Source organism: Dermacentor silvarum, chromosome 10 (genome assembly GCF_013339745.2).
Source record: "Dermacentor silvarum isolate Dsil-2018 chromosome 10, BIME_Dsil_1.4, whole genome shotgun sequence".
In the NCBI taxonomy this organism is placed as follows: Eukaryota; Metazoa; Arthropoda; class Arachnida; order Ixodida; family Ixodidae; genus Dermacentor; species Dermacentor silvarum.
In genome coordinates this window covers 63,547,233-63,563,363 of record NC_051163.1, presented here as the reverse complement: position 1 = coordinate 63,563,363, position 16,131 = coordinate 63,547,233, and the positions used below count along the sequence as shown (strand labels likewise).

The 16,131-nt window shown below is 47.7% G+C and overlaps 1 protein-coding gene across 1 annotated transcript in view; it reads left to right on the top strand.

Annotated features, from left to right (window-relative positions):
• The window catches only part of LOC119431596 (A disintegrin and metalloproteinase with thrombospondin motifs 9-like), a 372,677-nt gene that overhangs the window by 299,172 nt on the left and 57,374 nt on the right, over nucleotides 1-16,131 (top strand). The window contains exons 6-15 of the mRNA XM_049657933.1: nucleotides 1,335-1,459; nucleotides 3,027-3,067; nucleotides 5,217-5,322; nucleotides 7,415-7,564; nucleotides 10,476-10,752; nucleotides 11,498-11,652; nucleotides 12,576-12,639; nucleotides 12,954-13,071; nucleotides 13,679-13,815; nucleotides 15,497-15,614. Coding sequence (XP_049513890.1) covers nucleotides 1,335-1,459; nucleotides 3,027-3,067; nucleotides 5,217-5,322; nucleotides 7,415-7,564; nucleotides 10,476-10,752; nucleotides 11,498-11,652; nucleotides 12,576-12,639; nucleotides 12,954-13,071; nucleotides 13,679-13,815; nucleotides 15,497-15,614 — 1,291 coding nt within the window. The remainder of the gene's footprint in view (nucleotides 1-1,334; nucleotides 1,460-3,026; nucleotides 3,068-5,216; nucleotides 5,323-7,414; nucleotides 7,565-10,475; nucleotides 10,753-11,497; nucleotides 11,653-12,575; nucleotides 12,640-12,953; nucleotides 13,072-13,678; nucleotides 13,816-15,496; nucleotides 15,615-16,131) is intronic.

Below are 16,131 nucleotides of genomic sequence, written 5' to 3'. Positions count from 1 at the left end.
CAGACTTTCGGAATCAAGAAATTCACACACGTCTTCCCAGCTTTGGACGCTACGTTCAGGCACATCTCGACCAGGCAACCGCCAAGTTACGGAGAACCATGTGCCACAAGGATCATTGCTGTTACATCTTCGTTAACATCGGTCTCGGGGAGGGAAAGTTCGACAGCGGGCTATAGTTGGTTAAACGTACTTAAATTTGTACGCAGAAACTACGAGAAGTCTCCGGGTTTATTCATTTCCGGTTCTTCTCACACTTTATAGACCGCTACAAACACACGCCAGGCTGCCGGCACAGCTCGCGCTGCGAACCGATACATTATCGGGCATCGATCACTGCCTGTCTTCCGGCCTGGCGCCGGCCCGCGCTCACTGAGCCGTTTCTTGCCTCAGTTGTCGTTGGGACACTCGCGGGCTCGGAGGACCAACGTGCACTTCGTCTCCCGGCCCTCTTCCACAATCCCATCCCGTTATACCCTGTAGTTTGCACGATCGACAGTGTCAGAACTGCGTCTTATTTTGCGACACGGTTCTATTCGATAGACCCACCGTGTCTCTTGTTGGGTGTCCGCGGTACGATGAAAAGGCGGACCGGAAAGCAAGCGCAGTGATTTATTATTGCAAATGATTGCACCCCTGCTTGTCTAGCGTGCGTCACAGAGAAGTCGTATGTTAGATGACGGAAGTTCCGGGGAGGCGTCCGCTGCCAGACCGTTTCATCATACCAGCGCGATATAATGTCCCATTCGTTTTGCACTTCTTCAGGTTGTAGTGGGCGCGTTTGAAGCACGAAAACGATTGTAGCGCGTCGCATTCCCTGGCGCATCAACTTCATTCGATGCCGTGCTCATCGACACTCGTGCGAACGCGTCCGAAACGAACTCTTGCTCTCCCCTTTCAATGCGACACGCTACAGCGTGCGTATACAAAACGACTTGAGGCGATTTGACCCTCTCAAGCTACGCACACCTCGGACTGGCGCTTGATGCGATCCGTTTTCTCAGCGCATCAAACCCGTTTACGTAAGCGTGGTGCGCTAGAAAGATGATGCGGTTCAATATTGTTGAAATCACGTAAACACGGCTAATGACTGCATCATAGTTTTGTTCTTTTTCTTTGTTTTCAAAATTGCACGTTCCCACAACAATTGCACGTTTCTTCCCACGATTCAAACTCAAAATTTCATTGTGGTTTTATGCGCGTTGGACATCTCTTTCGCGCTTGCCCGTAAAAGCGAGCAACTGTCGACGCTTATGAAGGGGGTTACCACGCTGAGAGCGTACGCGACTCGCACGTGCCGACTGCAAACGTTGCTCGTTCTGGTTGCCGTGGCGCAGGACAACGACATCATCTCCCCGAACGCGTCCAACACGCTGAAGAACTTCTGCCGCTGGCAGCAGCAGCACAACCACCCGGAGGACAGCCACCCGTACCACCACGACACGGCCATACTGCTCACCAGGTAATTCCCACGCTGCCCTCCATCGCTTGGCACTTGACCTGGGTGGCTCACGCCTGGCGCTTTATGCAGGCCTCTGAGATCTACAGCGCGCGCGCGCGATAACCTCCATGCACACCGCTTTAGCGCGGAGGCCGTGGTTTATTTCGGATTTATGGGTGCTGACTTATGGTAGCCGATTCATGGGTGCCGATTCATGGGTGCCGATTCATGGGTGCCGATTCATGGGTGCCGATTCATGGGTGCCAATTCATGGGTGCCAATTCATGGGTGCCGAGTTATGGGTGCCGAGTTATGGGTGCCGAGTTATGGGTGCCGATTCATGGGTGCCGATTCATGGGTGCCGATTCATGGGTGCCGATTCATGGGTGCCGATTCATGGGTGCCGATTCATGGGTGCCGATTCATGGGTGCCGATTCATGGGTGCCGATTCATGGGTGCCGATTCATGGGTGCCGATTCATGGGTGCCGATTCATGGGTGCCGATTCATGGGTGCCGATTCATGGGTGCCGATTCATGGGTGCCGATTCATGGGTGCCGATTCATGGGTGCCGATTCATGGGTGCCGATTCATGGGTTACTGAGTCATGGGTTACTGAGTTATGTACCGAGTTATGGGTACTGATAAAACCGTGTTTATGTACCCCAGAAAGAGTTTGTGGATTGGAGGCCGGAAGTATTTTGAACTGTAGTATCCCGATAGAAAGTGAATTAGAGCGGCTCTGCCTAGTCAGAATGGCATTGTTCAATTCAATTGAGGTGTTGTTTGCAACATATATATATGTTGGTCCTTGCAAAGGAAGATGCGTCAAACAGTTTGATGGGCCCGAGGAGCCACTGGCAGAAGACAGAGCGCAAATAGCGAAAATTCTTTGGTGACCAAGCGTCAGTGATGTTAAACATGGTCGGGGCAGCTGATTAGAAAAGGTGCATGGAACAGCATTGATATGAAACAATGTGTGACAATGAAGTAGAAGCTATATGAAGGAGGTTGATGGAGCAGCGTTCTTTGATGGGTAGTCGCCGTGGCGATTTCTATACCGTTTGTTCTATACCGTTTTAATGTTGGAGGAGCCCAGTGTTGATTTGCCTATAGGCGGGCATTGGTTCGTTTTTGGATGCAAAAAGTTATTGCTTTGTATTTCTTGACATTAATATGAAGGATATTCTTGACAGTCCGATCTAGTAGGCTTTTAGCTCGCCATTTGCAAGAGAATACAAATTAGCCACACTCTTCTTTGGTTTAACAGTATGCTTGCATTACTAGGGTGCAAAATAAATTGTGCGTCCATATCAATACTTAGCAATATGATTTACATTGTTGTATAGGTTATGTTGCATTTCGATTTTTTAATAAGCACTTACGTGCTTTTTTTTTCTTTTCTCGCTTGTTCGATTTCATGTTTTGAGTACTTGTTGTCGTTTAAGCCACGATTGCGCGCCAGCGTCTGAAGTAGCAACATCATACTGTAGTAATACGCCTAGGATTTGCGCAATGTCTTGTTTGGCGTGCGGTGTTTCCGAGTAACGTTGTTTTGTAACACTTTCTGCCTTTCCTTTTCTTGAAGAGAAGACTTATGCAGACTGCCCAAGACATGTGACACGCTTGGTAAGTTGACACCCGCTCCCACGACTCTCCAGTGAAAATTGTTGCCACACTTGTTTACCGTCGACAGTGACGTCCGTTGTAAAAAGCGAGATCGACGAAAGCTGCTTTTCTTTAACGTATTTTCAAGGCGCGAATGCGCGGACAGGGCAAGGACGACCTGCGACGAAACGATGACGAGCAACAACAGGGAACGCGCGTTGTGTAGCGTTGTCACCCGTCCGGGCTGCGTTTTCGCGTGCGAGTGCATTTGAACCTTGAGCTCGTTTTCGGCTATAGGAAACCATATACATGCCAATGCCTAACGTGCGAAGATTTCGTGTTTTTTTTTTTTCTTGTCGTCGTTTCGTAACTTCCTCGCTCGTAATAGATAACAGAGCACTAGATTTCAGGGAAATGCATCTAACCGGCCGGTATGTTTTGCTGGAGTGTGCCGCGTATTTGTGTCAGTGTTTGTCATAAGGTTACGAAAAATCACGTGGAGTAGCGAGGGTAAAGGAACGGGCATACTCGACAAAAGCTGGCATGCCTAGGCACGTGAGTTAATGCTGGCGTGCTGCAACAAAAAGAAGCGAGACGTTTGAGTGGCCCTTCGCGGCACTGAACATAAGTTATTCGGCAGTAGTTTCGAATAAGCATGCATTTTGGCAATTACATTTCCGATATTTGATTTCGATGGGCGCGTTAGTTTTTCGCACGCTTTTGAAAAGTTAAAAGTACCGTATGAAAAGTGAGCTTGTCTTCTATGAATGAACTTGGTTGCGAGCATGCGCTTTTGTGTCTTGTCGTTTCCACGCATCATTTCGCGTAATTTTGCACCATAAAAAGTATGAACCAACTAGCTCAGCAATAAGTGGTGATGCGTTAGTATTTCTTGAAAACTCGGTCTTTCGGTGAGAGAGAGCTTATTCTTAGCTTTGCCAATTGCACTATTTTATCATATAACGTGGTTTAGAACGTATAACGTGGCATAGAACACTGTCGGAGTCTATACATTCGACGACGAAGAGCTTAAGTAACATTGCAGCACTGCAGTAAAATAACGCTTCCTTAATTTTTTTAAAGAACTGCTTGAAAAATTATTGATGATTAAAGAGACAAGAAAGCTTAAGTACGACGAAGGAAAATACGAACACAGGTGGCGGAGTGAAAGTTCAATTCTACCAAACAAATACATGTTCATCTGTTACATAAGTAATGAAGCGCAGACTGAAAAAAATTACGTACAGATTTAGTATGGGCGCTCGTGTTTGCTTTACGTCCTGCTCATCTTCGTGTTTTTCTTCCAACCTTCACCGGCAACAAATAAAGCCATGAGAACTTTTCTTTTGCTCTTCTGAATGTAATTTATGCTTCAATATAAGCTGTGATTTTATATTTATAGAATGATATGTTCAGTGCCAATAAATTTATTAAAAATTGTTGCAAAGCTTACTTCATGCGCATTGAGATGGCAAGAAGCGCTGTGTTGCTCGTATCTACAGTATACTGTGCGTCGCACATGTTCAGGCGCCAAGTATGCATGACTTTTTTTTCCCGCTAAACTGCTGGGTCTTTGGCGCTCAAATTTTACGCAAAGGTTGCATTTTGCAGTGAGGTTAGTTTACGACTACATTAATGATTATCACCCGCTTCGTCCACAATTAATCGGAAGTTAGTGTCATCTACTACGACGTTACTCGAAAATCTTCGATCCCACATCAGCGGAGTTGTGCATTCGTGCAGTGGTCACGGCTACGGCGAAAACATGTTGTTCGCTGTAGCCGTGACAGATGGCGTCACCGCTTTGTTGCAGCGAAATCGATATGTTTTGAGTGGCGTCACCGCCGACGTAGTATTCCGCATTTTCTTCGCATTTTCTTCTGCACGAAGCGGATTTTTCTTTTCGCTGCACGATACTGGTTAACGCGCGCAACCAACGTACTAAATTAAGCTCGCGACAAAATTCTGCATCCGTGCGAAATTTGAGCGCGAACAACTTAGCAGTTCAGCATAAATAATTGTGAATCCCTGGCGCTGATATGTTGCAGTTGAGATACCGCATACCTCGTGTGCATATGCACGCCTTGCGGTCAAGTGTGTTGCTTTCGTTGGGAGACTGCGAAGCTGATCTCTATTTTTTTTCTCGTCTCCTCGTTCCCTTTCTCACCAGGGCTGGCTCAGTCTGGCATGATCTGCGACCCGCATGGGAGCTGCGCCGTTGTCGAGGACAACGGTCTCAGCGCAGCCTTCACCATCGCCCACGAGTTGGGGCACGTGTGAGTGTCTTTGCCGTTTGTCGCATTCGTCACTGTAGGGAGACCGCTAAGAGTCTCTCTCTCAGTGGTAGCCTATCGACTCGCTCAGCGCGACCTTTGTACTCCAACACGCCGCGTGTGCCGCGCTTGTGCTTTTCTGAGCAGTTTGCGTGTAGGAAGCAGCTGCCGTAGGTGATTAGAAGCAGAAAGAAATGTGGGTGAACGAAGGTGTTCGTTGGTGTATTCGTACCGAGTCCATCAAAAAACCAATGCGCTTCATAACGCCAGTATCCGGTAATTTCATATACGACTTTGTGTAAACGCATGAGCTAATAACGAGTACCTCGCGCGACATGTTTTAATGCTGAGTAGAAGTCCCACTTGCTCTCCATGGTCCGTCATGGCGGCTGGGGGACGCGTTCGTCACTTAAATCTGCCACGCGTATCTTGTCGTGATGCGCCATTTTTCTTTGTTGGCTTTTGAAAGCTTTCACCGATTCCTATAGTGCGTGGGATGTGCGTAAATTTGTATTCTCTCTCTCTCTCTTACGCCGTTTTGAGCGTAACTTTGAGAGTCCCGGGTGGTAATCCGGAGCCCTCCGCTAGAACACCTCTCTTAACCCCTGCATTACTTTGCGTCGTTAAACTCCAATAATTAATCCGCATAACTTTTTACAGGCTATTCTGTCTTGTGTGAGTGTTCGACGCGGATCTAGACGAACCTGCAGCAGTGACCTGCCCACACGTAGCATGCCTTGAGAGCTGGCTTCTCCGCAATAAGAGTATACGTAGGGTGAAGCCCGCTTCTGGGATCTTCGTTTTACACGTGGTGGGCAGACGTGGCGGTAGACGGCGTATCGGAAGTGTTTGTTTTGTTTAAAAACCGAGAACATTAGCGTTGCAGCGGTAAGTACTTTTATTCCAAAGTGAATATACTTGACTTGGCGAGTCGACCATACGCCCTTTCGATTCCGAGGCTGGCGCTCACCATATCGGTCCATGGTGACATCGGTGGTGGCGGCATGCGCTACGCGATTGCTCCTGTTATGTCATAGTGCGCGTGCGCGCTTCATACTGCCACATACGACCGAGTAATCAAACGGCCACACTCGCTTTTACTTTAATGGCTTCAACAGGATGTTTTTCGCTTACCGCTGCTTCGACATCGCGAAAATTTCGTAGACGGATAAAGCTTTCTATTAGTTCACATAGTTTAACGTAACACTTGGCATGTCTGCGTGCCTGGTTCGTCTAGAAAAAAAAACTATTGTTGAATCCGCCCCTTGACGCGAGAGAAATGAGCTGCCGCAGAGAGGTCGGCATGTAACAGTCAATCTTGCCGCGGCTGCTGCGAAGGTGAAAAAAAAAAAACGTACTTGAAAGAACACGAAGCAGGAAGTTTTACGAAACTTAGTTACAGCAAAGCACGGACAATGAAAATGCAGTGCGAGCCACCAAGTCACAGCGCAGAAGGCCAAAACAGCTATTCTCAGAAATCATTTGACGTTGCAATTTGTAAACAAAAGTTGAATACGTACGGCTCGTGTAGTGTCGACAGAAGGTGGAACGGAATATCGAGCATAATTTCTACTGAAATTACCTCTTCGAGGTACTGTGGCATGACGAAAGGAAAGAAGAGAAAGTAAGAAAGGAAGAAAGAATACCGTCGTAGTCGCACAAAACAGTTTTATTTTTAATTGATCACAATTGAAAAATGGTTGCCACCCTTTGGGGCGTGTGTTCTCCTGAAACAGCCGCCATCGGCCTTGCTTGCGTTTCCTTCTTGAAAACTCTGCGCTCGCTTCTATGTCCTGTCGAGAATGCTATGTCTCGCTTTCAACGCGAATGCCATTCGTTACCTGGAAGTATACCGGGTGTTTTGCTTTGAAGAAAGGAGAGGCATGCAATATGGATGACGATTATCATTGTGGCACAAGATAAACCCCAAAGGGTGCGAGTTTTCCTTGGAGTGCGTGTAATCACAAGACTTATGCAAAAATTCTGAGCATGTACATGGAGTTGCGAAACGCACACTGTAATCGCCCTAACCTCTCCAGCCCTTTTACTAAAGGACCGTCTCTCTACATTCTTTCTCCCGCCGGGTGTGTCGCAGCCTGAACATTCCTCACGACGACGACCAGAAGTGCGCCAAGTACCGGCTGGCCAGCCAGCCGCTCCACGTCATGGCTCGCATGCTGGACTACAACAGCCACCCGTGGTCCTGGTCCGCCTGCAGCCGACACTACGTCACCAATTTCCTCGAGTGAGTTCGTTACGCATTACCTATCACTAGGTAGGGTGACTTCAAGCTAACGTCCGAAAAAAAAGAAAGAAAAAAAGGACAAACCGAAACTCCCATAACAATAATGAAGAAGTCAACTAATGTAGTCACCTCACGCCGTGATACTTTTTTTTTCTTCATCGTAACTGTTACCGTTCTTCCAAATGCGTTGTAGTCTGAATCGTTGAATCGAGTGCCTGTATTTTTAAAATTTATTTCGAATGTCTATTCATCTTGATTGGTTACTCAACTACGAGTTATTCCTCCTTTACCAATTTTTGCTTTAACTTTCTGGTTTCATTTCCGTACGTCATATTTTCTTATTGAGTTTTTTCTAACCACCCGATTCTTCTCTACTACGGGTACATGTCATGGTTAAGAATCACCACCATCATCATTCCTAACAATCATTATCATAATCATCGTCTTAATAATCATCATTATCGTCAGGTTCTCCATGCTCACGCTGCCCATTGCTGGCTGATTCACCACGGCGGGTAGGTGCCAGAGTATCGAGATGATCATCATGCTGTTGTCATCATCATCACATGCCAGATATCCAGAATACATTATCTAAAATCTTCTAGATATCGTTCTGTATTGCGTTCTGCTACACCTTCCTGGTCGGCTCCTTGTTCCTGGTCAGCTTCATTCGCGAGATTGTGCATTCTAAGCTACCTTAGCCCTTTCAGGTGCCAGTTGATCGAAATCCCAATTTCATTGCATGTCTTGCACGTTCAGATTCGTAAAAAGCCTACAGCTGCGGAATAGATTACGAATTTTCAATTCCTTTGGTGAGTTTTGTCAAATTTACAGAATGTGGACTCCATGCGAAATCTCACTGCGGAAACTTCAGATATGAGAGTATAAACTATTTCATGTCTAGCGAGCCTGAGACGCACCTATCCAGCCACTTAAAACATTATACCTGGTGAAACACAATGTGAAACACGATGAAAGAAGTGAACCCGCTACATACGATATACTCACGCAAGAACGCCCAGCCTCATTTTCCCACTCATTTTACGAAAACATTTTGCACACGTTATTAAAACTTGCGGCACTGTTCCAATCAGGAGTGTACCAAGATGTATGTGTCACATTTTAAATACCATTACTTCGTCAGTGCTTTTGCGATTGATGCACTTATCTTGTTGTACACAACTGTGTACACAGCTCCTTATAGGGTTAGAAGGGATCATTGGGCAAGCATGCATGGGGATTGGGAAAGGAACGGCACTCGGCTGCATGCAAGTTGCTTTTTCGCCGTGTTGCTTGTTTTTTTTTTTTTTCTTTTCTTTTTGCACGGGAACCAGAAAGTGTTTGGCGTTTACACGCTGGTCTTGTGCCGGGGTGTGAGTGGAGGCTGCAGCGAACTCGAATTCGGGCCAACTTTGGTTAGCGCGAATGCGGAAGTGGAGCGAGCGAAGCAGCTTTCGGTTTAAGCTAGTTTGTGATCGGTTACACAAACAGCCTGCGTAAACCAGACGCGAGCACGGGAAAGCACCGGTGTCCGGCGTGCGCGTCTTACTTAACCGTCTTTATTTTCGTTTCCTCGCTAAGCGTAAACAGCTTCGGAGACTCAACAGATCCGCACTCGCTAACGCTGCGCCTCGCGAGATATTGGAAGCTCCGCGATATTTTTTTCAAGGCCAGAGTCAGCCCCAAAGAGGTAGTTATGCTCATGAAGTTAAGCGCCAGCTACCCGTAGCAACCACATGTGCTGTATTTCAGGCAGGGCATCCTGGCGTAGGGGCGTACAGGTTGCGTCGCTCGATGACTGCGCTGTAGCCCAGACTGTTATGCGTTTTTATGTGCTTGTCTTACAGAAGTAGGTACAAAGTGGTGTGCATTTCGGCGTCTTTTAAACGCGGTGCGAAGCGGACGATCCGGCGAGTGGCGCGCGACGCCCGAAATGCGTCACATGTGGTTGCCACTGTTACGATTAGAAATATTATTTGAACGAAGGGACTAAGAACTAATTCCTGTTCGCGCACTCTTGTAGGATCATGCACGTGGTGCAGCGACAGAGGTGGCTGTGTACGGTTTAATAACTTTTCAAGCTTTACATGGTGGTGGAACTTCTCGTATCACCTAGAGCACATGACATTTGCATGCGAGTTGGCCTATAACAACTTTCGTGCGGTGCGTTTTTAAAAAACTGAAATGCGTGTATAACGAGATGATGGCGCCTCGTCGAGGCGCTAGAGACTCAACATTTACTTCAACGTGATGCAAAAGGGGAAAAAAAGAAGACAAAGAAAAACACTTTGCGAGGAATAAAGTGACAGCGACATGCTAAATGCAGCTAAGGAAGCGTTAATACGAACTTTTCGTGATTGTTAACGCAGCTACCACTCCAGAGCACAAGTTCATTTCAGCCTCTCTGTGATGTGACTTTTGTGCGACCATAACTTTATGTTTAGTTCTTACTGCGCTAGTAACCGCCAAATTCCAGGTCGCATGACGCAATCGATTTTTTTTTTTTTTTGCCAGCGGCAACGTGCGAATCGATGGTCATTACAAAGTTCCTCTCGTGCCCTCGTTCTGAACCCAGCATTGACTCACTTCGCGGGAGCTATTCGATCGCTTGCGACCGGGGAGATGGTTAAAAGACGCGCAACTTGGCCTTGCACTTCGCGCGGCCGTGTACGTTTGCTCGGACAGTATACAGTTGAACCCGGATATAACGAACCCACGTATAACGAATTATCGTGCATATGGAACATCTGTAACATCTCCCTGAACATTTCTGTATCAAGTTTTTATTTTAAATTTCGAATTACCGATGTATCGGACTTTTTCGTGATGCCCTTCAGATTCGATATATCCGCGGCTTCGACTTTATATTGACCGCGCGCCGCTGGTTGGTTGTCCCTTGGGACTACTACAGTGCAGGCTATGGCCAGTGCCTGCGCGACTCCCCCGGCGAGAACCTGCTGGTGGCGCCCCCTTCGTCGAGCAGCCGTCCCTCGCCGAGCAGCAAGCAGGCCGGCGAGCTGTTCAACATGGACGAGCAGTGCGAGCTCGTGTTCGGCCGGGGCGCCAAGGTGTGCCCTTACATGCCCGTCTGCAAGCGGCTGTGGTGCACCGTGCACGGCCACCCCCACGGAGGATGCCGCACCCAGCACATGCCCTGGGCCGACGGCACGTCTTGCGGCAAGAACCACGTGAGTTCCCGCTTCTTCTGTTTACCAGTGTACTGACGTGGACTTTGCGAGGGTTGAGTTCCGGCCTGGCTGTCGTAACACATCTCTTGTAGTACTTGGCGTAGAAAGTTGGGACGAAACATTCCGTGTCTCGACTTCTAGCTGTCCGTTTTGACCCGAGGTTCTCTGGAAAGCACTAGAAAAGATGACGTGGGGGCGTTTACGACTCAGCGCCGAGCCACGCTGTGTGGTCGGATTCACAAATGTCCGAGTAGAAATGCAAGCAGTTTGACAGCGTGTGTAGGGACAGGTTCGAGATATATTGAGAAACACAGTGGAAAGCGGATATCCCTGTTGGCGCCTCTGTTTCTCGTCGTTCAGTGTCAACCCCGGCTGCAAGAAAACGTGGGGTTTCGAAACCACGCTGCCGCCTGTTACCCAAATGGGGCACAGGCGAACCTCGGCCCAACGCTCGGCTTTTTTCAGCGGGAACTGTCCCGGGGAAAGAGTCCGCGCAACGCACATCCCCTCAAACCCGGTGGACCCCAAACAAAACCTTGTAAAAGGAGTTCCTGGACACAATCAAGTTATTTTCCCGTCGGTCGAGATGGCGGGAGCTGCTGAACAATGTGCGCTGATGAGCCGCTAGCGAAACGAGTTTATACTGGTGTGAGGATGCGCGCCCGCTTGTTCGAAGTTCACATCCTAGCTAGCCAAGCCTCCGTTTCCTACTAGACCCCCCCCCCCCCCCCCCCTTCTTGCGCAGTGGTGCCAGCAGGGCCAGTGTGTGGCCCGCCCACCGGACGCCGAGCGGCGCAAGAGGGTTGACGGCGAGTGGGGACCATGGCAGGAGTACGAGCGCTGTTCCAGGACCTGCGGAGGCGGCATCCAGAGTACGCGCCGCGAATGCAACAGCCCCAGGTGAGCGACGCTCCCTGCAATTACGATGGCTGTGACACGTGCCGTGGTGGGTTAGTGGCTATGGCATCGCGCTTTACTAAGCCCGAGGGCGCGTGTACCGCGCATTGGGTGCACGTTTAAGAACCCCAGGTGGTCAAAATTAATCCGGAATCCTTGACTACGGCGTGTCTCGTATCCAAATAGTGGTTTTGACACGTAAAACCACATATTTTTTTTAATGATGACTGTGCACTTTCTGGAACTCCATCGAAGATCATCATCATTATAATCATTTGTTGTGTTCCAATACTCGCCATAGACGGGTAAATAAAGGACTAAGCGAGTAGCGGCCACCTCGTGTCTCGTTTCAATTCTGGCGAGGCTTCGCGAATACAACGTCGAAGTCAAAAACGATGCAGGTTATTTTGGCAATCCAAACAAGATGGCGGCTTAGGGGAAGGTCGCCTGGTCAAAAGAAAATGTACTCACGCTTTCTTGCGCGCTTAATGTAAGCGAAGTTGTGCTTTGCATAGGTTCGCACAGGCAGAATGTTTAACACTTTAACAAGAGGAGCATGGATAAAGTCACAGAGTTAAGAAACGGTCGTTACAAAACTTCGTGTTAATAGTATTGGTTAGGTTACCACCAGCCTTCTTGTTGTCTATAATCGGTCTGTAATTCCGTAATTAGTCCATTTGCACTCGTGGGCATCGCTCAGGACATCGAAGTCAACCTTCCAAGGTGGCATTAGTCAACGAACGCTACCCGATTTTGAAGCCGGTGACAAATTCGGTTGTACAAGATGTGCAGCGCGACGAGCTTGCAAGAAACGGAACGTTGCCACATTTCCTTTCTGGTTGTGCAATTTGACTCAAATTATGTGGAGTACAGGAATGCCGGTTACCCTGTACGAGAGCATTGGCATCGTTTTTTTTTTTTTTCAGCCCGGCGTTCGGAGGCCGCTACTGTACCGGAGAAAGAGTCAAGTACCGCTCGTGCAATACGCAGGTACGTTAACGTCTCTCTCTTTCTTTTTCCTTTTATTTTTTCAGACAGCTACTTCAAGTTGCACCGTGCCGTAGTCAGAAAATGTCCTTCAGAAATTATGCTAGGGTAAAATTGCTTTGCAGATTTAACGCGGGTCAGGGTTATCAGTGTATATACAGCTGATAAAACTACTAACCTTACTGCGTATGGGTGTCTAATAGTATTTGCCATCGCAATCACTGTTTTGCTTTTCGGACGAAACTGCGACTTTTTTTTTAACCTTTAACTCTGCGTTGTGTTTTCTTCTAATATATATTCTTGCGTTCCTGCATCAGCCCTGCCCTCTTGGTTCCATGGACTTCCGGGAGCAACAGTGTTCGGCGTTCAACGGCAAGATGTTCAACTTTCCCGACGTCCCTTACAACCCGAAATGGACGGCCCATCATTCCGGAAGTGAGCGCCTATCTCATCGCTTACGTCTTTTATTTCTGGGTTATAATTATAATTAACTTCTGACACTTCAAAGCAAAACGTTTGTTGCATGGAAGCTCAAAAATTGTTCAGCACCTCTTTCCCGTGCGCGCTTTTCTTAACTGTGAAATGACAAATTCCGTTGTCCTCGTTTCCTACCTGTGTCGATGTTTGAACGCTTGTTTCAATGCCATCAATCTTATGCAACTTGCTTAGCTTTAAGTCGTTATGAGATAAGTTCTTTCTCCTATAGTGACCCACAGTAAGTGTTAAAAATGCCTTTTGATTCGATGTTTTCGCTTTTTTTTTTCTGGCATTCTGTACGGCCGACATTCGTGGTAATGGACGCATGTCTATGCGCGTACGACGACATGCGTACGTCTAGTACGATAGGTACGTGGCGGTTAGGCTTAAAAACGATACGGTACGTTCCTAATTGCTCCGTAATTGTTTTCAAGTAACCGTACACGTGAACTTTGCTCAAACCGATTTTCGCTTGCCTAATTGCTTCCGGACGTATTCGTCAGCGACGTTTTGTCGCGAGCTATAGTGGAATTGACGACTCGGCGGTCTGCTTTCCTCACCTCAGTCTCCCACGTGGACTCCTGCAAGCTCTACTGCCGGGTGGTCGACCAGTCCGCCTATTATTTGCTCAAGGAGAAAGTCATAGACGGCACGGCTTGCAATCCGGAGTCGTTTGACGTCTGCATCAATGGTGTCTGCAAGGTGCGCTAACTGTTTCCTACACGTTTGCGTCTGTCTGTATGCCTTTTTATTTTGCTGCTTTCTGTCCCATCTTTCTATTCCCTCTTTCCCGTCTCCCAGGGTAGGGTAGCCAATCAGAAGCATATCTGGTCAACATCCTGGCCTTCTCTCTTTCTCTCCTCCTCCTCCTTTACGTCATATCTGTCGCATGAAAAAGAAAAAAAGAAGTGAAACGTCGTAGTGTGGGGGCAGCGAGCTGTAACGACTCTGTAGGACTCGCAGCACGACATGGGAATGCGGTCTACAACAAAGACTGCGCAAGACACGAACAGTTGGTCACGTTTAGTGTTACATACGACGGTTGATCCGTTCCTCTGCCCTTCACTCTCGATTCTCTTCTGTGTACTTGTGCATTCCTTTTTGAGCTTAGACGAAACAGGTCGCAGCCTCGACACAATGCTGCGCGAGCACATCAACTGTTCGGAGTAATGAGTTTAGATCAATCTGCAGCTAGCGGGAATTGTTCTCAAGGATGGTAACGACACACCTGAACAAGTGGTACTACCAGTGAGTAAGACAAGAAGAAAGCTTTAACTTTATAGCGCAGCGGGACATATATGTGGCTAGACCTACTAGCAGCTATTCTGCGTCACAGAATTCTCTAAAAAAAACATAAACAGGCAAGAAGGGACAGGTAGTTCTGATCTATCACTAGTTAAGTACGGTGAGCGCGATACCTGCGACCATCTTTCTGTGCTTCATGTTTAGAAAGAAAAAAAAAACGATAAAAAACGAAAAAAAAACGAAAAAGGAACACCGAGAGGAATAGAAAAAAAAAAACGAACAAGAATCCGTTTATCAGCTATTTCACGTGACGATGCAAGTGGTTAGAGGTGCATGGACTAGTGCACGCAAATTATCAGCCCTCGAGCTGATGACGCCATTTTAGAAAGACTATGGTTCTCGCACGTTACAACGACACATTTGTTACCGGTTTTGTGAAAAGCATGTAGGAAATCAGTCTTACCATCTCGCGTAACTTTATAGCCCCGCGGCTGTGTGTTATTGAGCAGCGGCGCCCTTTGCGACGCTTAGTAAAAACTACTCATTGAACGGGCTTGAACGGCGCGCTGCTAGCCAGCGTAATTCGTCAGCTAGACTTACATTCTCTACGAGTTTTGGGCTCACTTGCAGGTTTAACAAGCGCGCGCCTCAAACGAGAAACCTAGACACCCATCTGAGGTGTACGCTTTTTAGACCGGCTATTATAAAGTGATTAGCTGAGCAACACGATCTCTTAGGGTCAAATCCGCACTACCTTTAAGAAGAAAGCCTCAGATGGCGCATGGGTCGAAATGTTTACCGTCTGGCGTTATGACACCCAAATTCCATGGCACCACAATTGATGGCACCAAAAATGATACCAGTACCGCCACTGATGGTGCAACCCACGACCATTGGTGTGAATTAGTGCGAAATTCATTAACGCACAGTTAATTAACGTAGAGTAAATTAAGACACTCGAGCCCACGACCTTTGGTGCGAGAAAACGAGTAATAGCAAGTAACAACGCATTCGAATGAGAATGTCACAGTAATTTAATGAATGTCTCGTGAGCGTGCAGGTTTTCGTCTTCATCCTCTTTAGCGTACCCTAAAGTGACTGCCAACTTCTTTTTTTTTTTTTCTTTTCTCGTCCTCAGCCTGCCGGTTGCGACCACGAGCTGAACTCGACGGCCACGACAGACATGTGTGGCGTGTGCGGGGGTGACAACGCCACCTGCCGCACCATCAAGGGACACTTCAACCTCGCCCAGTTCGGTGAGCAGGAACGACCGGCATCGTTCTGCGCCACCTTCGCGTTCGAACGACGAAACGCAAGGGGTTTGTGTTAAACTAAAACTGCCTAATTTGGAGCATAACGGAAACCAGACGGCTGACGACATCCGCGACTCGGACGTTACCGTGCACTGGGTGCACGTTAAGGAACACCAGGTCGTCAAAATTAGCCCGGAGTCCTCCACTACGGTGTGCCTCATAATCACAATGGGGTTCTGGCACGTCAAAACCCCAAAATTTAACTTTTTAATGTGGACAAGATGGGGCTTTCTTTCTTTTTAGCTGTCCGGAATTTTTCTTTTCATCTTGTTAACTCCAGTGGCGTGGCTTTTAGCTATGCATTTCTCACTGTTAGCTTTGCAAGCAGACCACGTGTGTGCCTCGCTCCGTCTCGTGCATTTGTTATAGTTGGCTTCTCCGCAACAACGTGGGTTGCGCAAAGAAGCCCGCTTTACGGGTTCCCTTAGGTTTAAACGTGATATCTTGGATATTGAAAGCG